The 10006-nt window shown below is 43.9% G+C and overlaps 1 protein-coding gene across 1 annotated transcript in view; it reads right to left on the reverse strand.

The window, feature by feature from the left end:
* The window catches only part of Zyg11a (zyg-11 family member A, cell cycle regulator), a 43816-nt gene that overhangs the window by 5914 nt on the left and 27896 nt on the right, over positions 1–10006 (reverse strand). Inside the window, exons 6-12 of the mRNA XM_029561259.1 lie at positions 9225–9289; positions 7671–7770; positions 7533–7586; positions 6663–6824; positions 6543–6587; positions 5661–5855; positions 1218–1280 (exon numbers count right to left, since the gene is read on the reverse strand). Coding sequence (XP_029417119.1) covers positions 1218–1280; positions 5661–5855; positions 6543–6587; positions 6663–6824; positions 7533–7586; positions 7671–7770; positions 9225–9289 — 684 coding nt within the window. The remainder of the gene's footprint in view (positions 1–1217; positions 1281–5660; positions 5856–6542; positions 6588–6662; positions 6825–7532; positions 7587–7670; positions 7771–9224; positions 9290–10006) is intronic.

The following is a 10006-nucleotide window of genomic DNA, read 5'->3' on the forward strand; positions in this document are numbered from 1 at the left end:
CTTCCATTGTGGGGTTCAGGCAGTGAACTTACATTGTCAAGCTGGTACACCATTGCTTTTACCTACTGGGCCATCTTGTTGGCCCCAGATGAACACCTCCTTAAAAAATCAATCTTGAGGGGCTTGAGAAATGGCTCAGTGGTTAAGAGCACTGACTGCTTTTGCAGAGGACCTGGATTACATTCCCAGCACCACACAACGGCTATGAACCGTCCTTAACTCCAGTTCCAAGGGGAATCCAAAGCCCTTTTCTGACCTCCATGGCATTGCATGACACAGGTGCACTCACATAGATGCAGGCAATACACTCATACACATAAAATAAAAATAATAAAATTTTAATAATGTTATATACAACAAACCTATAGTGAGCATCATGTTAAATGGAGAAAATTCACAGTATTCCCACTAAGATCAGGAACAAGATAAGACTGCTCACTCTCTCCACTCCTATTCAAGAGAGTGCTTGATGTCTTAGCGTGGACCACTGGTGGGCATGTGTCATCAAGAAATCATTATTATTACATTGTATACACTTGAAAACAGCTATTCTGGAAGAAAGGAGGAAAGGAAGGAAAGGAGAAAGAGGAACCGTTTAATTTTCACTAAAATTGAAATGGCTCATCCTAAGTGGACCACAACTGTGGTGCAAAAAGTGCAGAAGAGATGGGCAGGAAGAGGCAGGCTGGATGACGTGGACATTCCAGAAATGGCAGGGTAAGTATATTAGATTTGGTGATGTGGAAAGGGGGTTGTTCAAAGGAGAAAAATGTCACCAATGTACAGGCTATTTAGAAGAATCAGCCAGGCGTGTTGGCGCACACTTTTAATCCCAGCACTTGGGAGGCAGAGACAGGTGGATTTCTGTGAGACTGAGACCAGCCTAGTCTACACAGCGAGTTCCAGGCCAACCGGAGCTACAGGGAGATCTTGCCTCAACCAAACAAAACAAACACAAACAAAAAAACCCCAAAAGAAACAAGAGACCCCAGCATTCTGTGGCAAACACATTCACCGTCTCAGTTCATTGTGAACTGAAAGCTTGCACACTGTCAGCCTCCTTCAATGAGGAAAACTGAGTCTTAGAGCTTTCCTTAGAATTTGCCACAGAGCAACAACAGGATGTGGGCTAGCTGACACTCATTCTCACTCTATCATTAGAGTCCACAAAAGACAGGCCTTGGGCTCTACATTAGCTCTACACTACTATGAAATTACCTGTAGGTCACCAACGCTGACATCTTACAACTTGAACTTGGCCAATTCCGGATGGCTACATGCTATACTCCAAACGAGAAAAGGGAGAGAGAGACAAGTCTAGCATTATGCTGTATTGTTTAATTCTATTATTTAAAAATAATCACAACAGGCTATTTCATGTTATTTATAACTATACATATTTGAAACAAATTTTGAAAATATGAGAATGATTAAACATACACCAAGTAGATACCCATTAGCTATCAATTAGATACCTATTACATATGCAGAATTTATGAAAAAGTTCATGTGGAAAAAATGCAATCAAGAACTGGGATGATGGGGCTGGAGAGATGGCTCAGCAGTTAAGAACACTGGTTGTTCTTGTGTAAGACCCAGGTTCGAATCCCAGCACCCACATGGCAGCTAACAACCATCCCTAACTCCAGTCCCAAGGGATCCGACAGCCTCCTCTGACCTTCTGACCTCCAAGGGCACTGCACGACACAGATGCACTTACCTACATGCTGGCAATACACACATACACATAAAATTAACAGAGGCAGGTGGATCTCTGTGAGTTCAAGGCCAGCCTGGTCTACATAGTGAGTCCCAGGACAGCTGGGGCTACAGAGAGACCCTGTCTCAAAAGACCAAAAAAAAAATTAAAATAATAAATAAAATTAGGGGCTGGAGAGATGGCTTAGTGGTTAAGAGCACTGACTGCTCTTGGCAGAGGATCCCGGTTTAAGTCCCAGAATCCACAATACGGCTACAAACCGTGCTTAACTCCAGTTCCAGGGGAATCTGAAGCCTTTTTCTGACCTCCGAGGCATTGCATGACACTGGTGCACTCACATACATGCAGGCAATACACTCATACATATAAAATAAAAGTAATAAAATAAAAAAATTAAAAATTATTTTAAAGTTTGAAAAAAAAAACTGGGATGTAGCGAGGGAGAGGGAGAAATCAAGGTTGGACTAAACTGGAAACTCCCTGCCACTGGATGGGTAGCTTCTGTGGTGCCAAAAGGCAACATGCAGATGACTGGGGGAGAATTATCCCCTATAATTCTCCTCAACAACAGACCCCATGTGTTGCACTATCAATATACCAAACAAGATGTTCCTGCTGGTGCACAGTGGAGTGTCTACTGTATGGACAACCGGCAAATTTTCAATTGGCTATAATGCTTGCTCCTGGGGTGGAACACACATCTGGTACTGTAGACCCAGTCAACCCCCTGTGGCAGGGGAGAATATAGGCCTCAGTGGGAAGTCACTGCAATGGTTTCGTTAGATGGAAATAATGCACCTGCTAAAGTACCGACCAAGCATTTGTGTTTACACCATAGGTTAGGTTATTACAGCAGTCACTGTTTAGATGCTCTTGTTTCTTGCAGTGTTTTTATAGTAGATGGAATCCCACTCAAACTAGTCAACAGGCCATGGAAAAAAAGATGATGCAAAGACCCAAAAGTTCAGCGCCTTGCCACAACAAGAGGAAGATCATCCCACACCTACCACCTCCTCCAAGGCTCAAGGACTTCTGTGGAAGAGGTTGGTGGAATGTAAGAGTCAGAGGAAGGGGTAGAGTGTTAACTGGAAGTGTCCTCCGACCACTATGCCAGCAAGCTATAGTCACACCTCCTTCCCATGTTCATCGAAGAGTCAAGGAGGGAGTCAATTGCCCCTCACACCCAATCAGTTGACCTTAGCTGCATGTGGGGGGAGGGGCAGAGGATATATAAGCCGAGAACACCAAGAGGCACCTCTCTCACAATTTTGTGCGGGTTTCAGAAGGTCACAGGATCTGGATTTGAGTGTGGACTTTACGGCACACTGTAAATGTGGGGTGCCCATTCTTCTGTAAATAAAACCTGACCCTATGCGCTGTTAAAAAAAATAGTAACATTTTAAAAAATCAAAATTAAAAAAAAAAGCACTGGGGTGTAAAGCAAAGTGGAAGACCCTTTACCTAGCTCAGAGACCGAGTTCCATCAGTGCCAGGGGTAGCACACAAAAGGATAAAGCAAGGGAAAGGCTTCCTTTTAATTGTAATTTTTTAATATTTATTATTTCTATTTTATGTGTAGGAGTGTTTTTCCTGCATGTATTTAAGTGCACTCATGTACTGCAATGCCTGTGGAGACCAGAATAGGGCATTGGATCCCCTGGGAGTGGAGTTACTGACAGTTGTTATGTGGGTGCTGGGAACTGAACTGCAAGAGCAGTCAGTGCTCTTAACTGCTGAGCCATTTCTCTAGCCACCCCAAAACCTCTTTATGAAGGCAGTGGTCTGAGCTTTTCATTTATATACCTTCCTTAATTGCCATTAACAAAATAGTAAACGTGGTCTAAGAAACAAACCCAGAAAACAGTCAGTGGAGAAGTCACTGATTTGGCAGATGTGGTACTAGGAAAGGTTTAAAAGAGCATGACTGGAACTCAGCACTTGGAAGGCTAAGGGAGGAGGATCACGACAAGTGTGAAGCCAGCTTGGGCTAGAGTGAGTCTTGCCTCAAGAAAAAAAACAAAAACACATACCCGGAAGTTGGATGAAAGGGTTAAATGATCAAGACCCCCTGATCTCCTCTGCTACCCTTATAAGAAAAGTCTGAACTGGGCAACCTGAGAAAAATTAAGGGTGGGGGCATCACACTAAAAAGCTGGGAGATCTCAATGCTAAAGGTTAAGGTGGCCCTATCCCTGCCCTCTTCTTTCACTGGGTTTTTCAGTGCCTGGCAGGAAAGCTCAGAGTTTCCATGCAGCCTAAAAGCAGATTATTCTCCATGCAAACTCCATCCAAAGCTAGGCCCAGGCCCAGACACAGGCACAGCCACAGGCACGTCAGACACAGACACAGGCACAGGCACATCAGACACAGATAGATATACACATTAAATTTTTAAAGGCTGAAAAGGACAAAGAGTCAGGGAAGGCCAACACGCTAGAAAAAGAAGGGGAAACAGAGGGGAGGGAAGGGTTAAAAAAATGGCCAGGGAGATGCTCAGCAGGTCAAAGTACCTGCCACCAAGCCTCACAACTTGAGTTTGAGCCCCACATGGTGGAAGGAGAGAATCCACTCCTACAAGCTGTCCTTGAATCTCCATGGTCCCAACACTCCTTAAATAAATAAATGTAATTTTAAAAAATTCTCAGAAGGAGCTTCCAGAATGATAAATACTGGGTATGTTACATGAAAAACTACATCAAAGAGCATGGCTGTGATTTTTGAATGCTGAGAGCACAGGTCTTAAAGCTTAAAAAAATCTGCACCTGACTGCCCAGCAGCCACATTGACAAGCAAAAGACACCAGGGCAGAGACTATGACTTCTGAGGGACGTAGCTCAGAGCTAAAATAAACACAGTTCTTTGACCAATTAAATGTTACGGTCTTGCATTCTTCTTAAGAAGTTACTGAAAGGGCATAAAAGAAAATGAATTGGCAGCCAGACATGGTGGCCATGCCTGGGAGGCAGAGGCAGGCGCATCAGACGGATCTCTGTTCTGTGAGTTCCAGGCCAGCTGGGACTACAGGGAGACCCAATCTCCAAAAGACCCCCCCCAAAAAAAAAGAAAAAAGAAAAGAAAAAGAAAATGAGTTGGCGGGATGGCTCAGTGGTTAAGAGTGTGCAGGGCACAGTAGTGGTACAATGCCTTTAATTCCAGCACTCAGGATGTAGAGGCAAGAGGATTTCTATGAGTTCAGGACCAGCCTGATCTACAGAGAGTTCCAGGCCAGCCAGCCAGGGCTACAGAGTAAGACCCTGTTGAAAAGAAGACATAAGAAGTCAAAAGAAGAGCACAGTTTGCTACTAAGGCATGAAAGCCATGTCAAAGGAACCTGGTGGCTCGTTTTTAATGGTGATTTACTACGTCACCTGAACTGTGTTCAAGCTGGCAGTCCTCCTGCTCAGCACTGAGTGCCTGAGATTATAGGTGTGCATCATAAGTGTGCACCATCTCACCTGGCCCAAAAGAAATAGCTCTAAAGATCTGAAAGCAGGAAAGCTAATCATAATATGTCAAACACAACTGTTTTGCACATGGAACTTTTCCTCTTTATGTCTATGTGCAGTGTTTGTGTGGGTCTGTGCACATGTATGTAAAGGTGTGCATGTGTGTGTATGCATGGAGGCAAGGCTCTGCTCTAGGGTTACAGAGGGGCCTAACCTTGCCAGCTTTTACGTGGATGCTGGGGGTCTGAACTCATGTCCTGATGCTTGGACAACAGGCACTTCACCAACGGAGCCATCTCCCCGACCTCTGCATGTGTAACAGAAACTTAGCAGATTAGCATTAAGTGGAAGAACAGCGATGATTCCAATCCCATCATTCTATTTTCCTTATCATTGACAATGATTGCAAATTTCTAAAACGCATGCTCAAGAAAAACACGTTATCTAAGGGAAGAAAGCACTCCAGGTTTTGGAAAGGGAAACCATTCCTGTACCAAGTGCTGGAGAAGAGTGTTCCTCTGCCATTCACAGAACAGCCCGTTCTGTCTGTTCCATGTCAGGTAGGCTATGACACCTGCGGCAAAATAGCTCACTTCTATGTTGCTGCTGTGGAGCAAAGTGAGGATATGTTTCATCAAATCTTCTGTCACCAGCTGGGGAGAGAGCTCTCTGACTTCAGCTATGTTGTTCTACAGGGCAGAGGGAGCACAGCACATCAGGAGAGGGAAGAGCTAGGGCCCTCCTTACTGCTCACCTGAGATACAGCCCCAGCCCTGCCCTCTTGACTTAGCCTAGCAGCCAAATCCCACCCCTTCAGGTTGAGCATGGTCACTCACAGCAAATCACCAACTGAGTAAGCACTTACTAAGTGCTAGGCACAGTACAACAAAAGCAAAGATGGCTTTATCTGCATCATCTCTCACTCAGTTTAAAATAATCCCACAAAGGGATGGCGACTCTCTCTAATCTCCGCTTGACCACATCAACTGCTTCGGCTGACGTTCACATACAGAGCCTGAGAAATCACTAGAAGAGTAGCACTTGCCCTCCACTGTGACCCTGAGCTGCTTCAAGACACAAGGCTCAGTAGATTGAGAGCCCCAACTATGAGATGCCAGTCAGGGTCTTGTGTGTAGCCCAGCCTCAAACTTATTGTTTCTCTGGTTAGGGTTATAGGCGTGGGCTGCAGCATCTAACACACAGCCATTACTCTGTAGTTTGCTCGTAGCAACAGAAAATGTGCAAGTAACTTCTTTATCAGATCATAATAAAGATGAAACGAGTTTACGCATCTAGCTGCTTCCAACAGTGCCTAGCACATAGTAGACATTAAGTGTTAGTTTTCATTCAAATTAACCCAAAACAATTGACCTTACCAAAAGACCAAGTACTTTGCTTTGTATCATAGACTCTGAAAAAGTCTGTCAAAAAAACATACAGTTTACTTTATCATGAAGACAAGAACTTTATATCTAAATTTAATCCCATCTTCCCACCTCTAAGACTTGGATGAAGATTGCCAATCCTTCATTTTCAACCAGCTGCTTGCAGACCATTGGAGACATGTCTGAAAGGTTCCAAAGTGCTTTCAGAGCAAACAAGAGGGTAACGTCGTTTAACCTCTCGTTAGTCTTTCGTCTTACTAATGTTAGAAGTTCCTAAAAATCAAAGTGACATGCAGTTAGAGGGCCTCATGACTGACTTATGCCTCCATAAGGAAAGAGAAAAGCTCTGGAACTGGGGGCTCAGATGTAGCTCGGTTGATAGAGTGCATGCCTAGCATATATGAAGCCTTTCGGTTCAATCTCGTCTGAGCTACATGAGACCTCTTTTAGAGGACCTGGGTTCGAGTCCTAGCACACACATGGTGGCTAACAACTGTCTATAACTCCAGTTCCAGGAGATCCAAGGCCCTCTTCTGACTTCTGTGGACATTGCACGACACAGGTGCACTTACTTACATGCAGGCAATATACTCGTACACATAAAACACAAATAATAAACTATCTTATTTTTTTTAATTTTTTAAAATTTCGTAAGTGCACCCCTGTGATGCAGTGCCTGTGGAGGTCAGAAGGAGGAGTTGGATTATCCTAGAAGTGGAGTTACAGATGGCTGTTAGCCACTGTGTGGGTGCTAAGAATCAAACCCTGGTCCTTTCCAAGAGCAGTTAGTGCTCTTAACCGCTGAGCCATCTCTCTAGCCCCAGTACACACCTCAGTAAGTGCAAAATGAAACATTTTTTAAGCTGCATTCATAAATTTCTTTGATCTTTGTTTAAGGTTAAGGGTTGAGGATGTAGCTCAGTGGCGGATCATTTGGCAGGCCATGACTTCCATCCTATGAATGGTGGGTGGGCTGCTTACCTTAATTCCCATGACCAGTTCTTCTTGAAGCTGCAGAATCTGCTCAGGTAAGAGCTGAAAGCAAATAGAAAGCCCAAGTGAAAGGCCCAAGCTCCCCAAGGATAGGAAGGCAAAATCGTGACTTTGGCCCAAAGCTACCTGCAGGGCCAGGATGGAGGTGATGCTCACTGCCACGGTTTGCATGTTGGGGCTCTCATGCTTACATACCCACTTCAGAACAATCTTTGCAGCATCAAACCTGAAAGGCAGAATTTATTTTTCTCAATTACGAAAGCCTCAAAACTGTACATGACCAAAAAAATTTTTTTTTTATTCTCCTCCAAAAAATCCTATAGCAGAAATAATTTTCAAGGGGAAGGGTTCATAAGGCCCCACCCTCCCTGAGAATCTATGCAGCTCATGGCTGAGACAGAGGGAGAAATATTTTCTTCAGTGGTTTGGACACTGCTAAGTTGCCCATGCTCTGGCAAATAACCCCTTATCCATGTTCCTCTAAGTAATCCTAATTAAACTAACTGATTAAAAAATAGGGGAGGGGATCTAAATACTATCAAATTATATTGTATGAAAATCACACACACACACACACACACACACACACACACACACACACACAAGACATGAGCCAGGCATGGTGTCCACACATCTTTAGTTCCAGCACTTAGGAGGCAGAGGCAGGCAGATCTCAGAGAGCAGGGCCAACTTGGTCTACATAGCGAGTTCCAGGTCAGCTGCTGCTACCGGGAGACCCTGTCAAGAAAGAAGAGGGGGGCAGACGTGCAGGTAGAAGGGAAACAAGTGGGAAGAGGAAGGAAATCAGAGAGGGAAGGGAACAAGAGACGGTCACAGAGGTGAATATGAGCAAAACACATTATATAGACATATGAAAATATAGTGAAATCTACTATTGTATATAATATATGCTAAGAGAAAACGATAAAATAGGGACTGGAGAGATGGCTCAGCCACTAAAAGCACTGGCTGCTCTTGAAGAGGACCTGGGTTCGACTCCCAGCACTCACATGGCAGCTAACAACCATACATAATTCGAGTTTCAGGGGCTCTGATGCCCTCTTCTGACCTCCTCCAGCACTGCATGACATGGGTACACCTACCTAATGCAGGCTATACATAGTAAAAATAATAAAATATGTAAAAAAAGAAAATGTTAAAAGTAAAAATTTCAATTTCTAAAGCCTCAATGATGTAAGCAAGAATGTTCCAGAGAACACAGGAGGAAAGCATGTAAGAACATGAGCACAACACATAGGATTGGCAGAGCCAAGAAAAAGTTCTCTTTTTAGCATTCTGTGCTTCAGTGGGTCTGAAAAAGCAAGTTGTCCCCAAAGAGACAGTAATGTGCAATCTGAATTGAAGACAGGCCCCAAATGCCATAGCATGCATGTGTGCTGCCCTGGCTCAGCTGTCAATCTGTACCCATGCGCTCAGACACAGAGGGTAGGCCTCATTCTTCTGCCTCTTTGCAACAACCTTCAAATGTTTTCAAATACGTAAGTTCAGAGCACTACAAAAGGCCTCAGGAGAAATTGTCCAGGATGATGACTGCTATATCATTTGGCCTCTTACCCTGAACACTTTCCTCAGCCCTAGCCAGGTCTCTGCTACACTAATAACCAAAGGCCAGCACTGGCCAGAACTCCAGTCAGATTACAAAGTTCTATCTCTACTTGCCTGTCGAATGGAACATCCCCAAGAATCCTGGAATTGGCTAGAGAAATAAGGCAATTCTTCTGTAACTTTAGGGAACAGAGGAAAATATATGTGAGCAAATTAACACTGGATTCTGAAAGCAGGTTAAAACAATAGGATGGCATTATCAACCAGCTGTTCTTATTGAGAGCTCGCTCTGTACCTAATACTCCCAAGGTTGTAACTGAATCCTACAACTGACTGTTGCCAAGCAGGAATAAGAACCAAATTGGACAAGATCTTCCAACTTTTCAAAATAGGTAGAATTAGGGCCGGAGGGCTCAGCAGTTAAGAGCACTTGCTGCGCTCATAAAGTACCGGGGTTCAGTTCCCAGCACCCACACTGCACCTCACAACATCCAGTTCCAAGGATCTGACGCCCTCTTCTGGCCTCCACAGGCACCCTGCATGCACATGGTGCACCCACACACATGCAGGTAAACATTCATATACATAAAATAAAAAGGAATCAGGTTGCCCACTCTTTTGGCACATTTGCTCAGCAAATGCTTCCGAGATTCACCCACGTGACATGTACCAGTACTTTCCTTCTATCTGTGTCAAACAGGACTCAAGTATACAAACATAATTGACATATCTACTCATCTGTTGAGGCACTTGGATCATTCCAATTTTGGTGATTATGAATTAAGGTACTATGAGCATTCATGTTTATGTTTTTTGTTTGTGTTATGTATGTTCTCTGTGTGATGACTTCAGGCATCTTCCTTTATTGCAGTCTGCCACTTTTCTTTTCTATGTTT

Source organism: Nannospalax galili, unplaced genomic scaffold, assembly GCF_000622305.1.
Source record: "Nannospalax galili isolate Female #2095 unplaced genomic scaffold, S.galili_v1.0 scaffold713, whole genome shotgun sequence".
In the NCBI taxonomy this organism is placed as follows: domain Eukaryota; kingdom Metazoa; phylum Chordata; class Mammalia; order Rodentia; family Spalacidae; genus Nannospalax; species Nannospalax galili.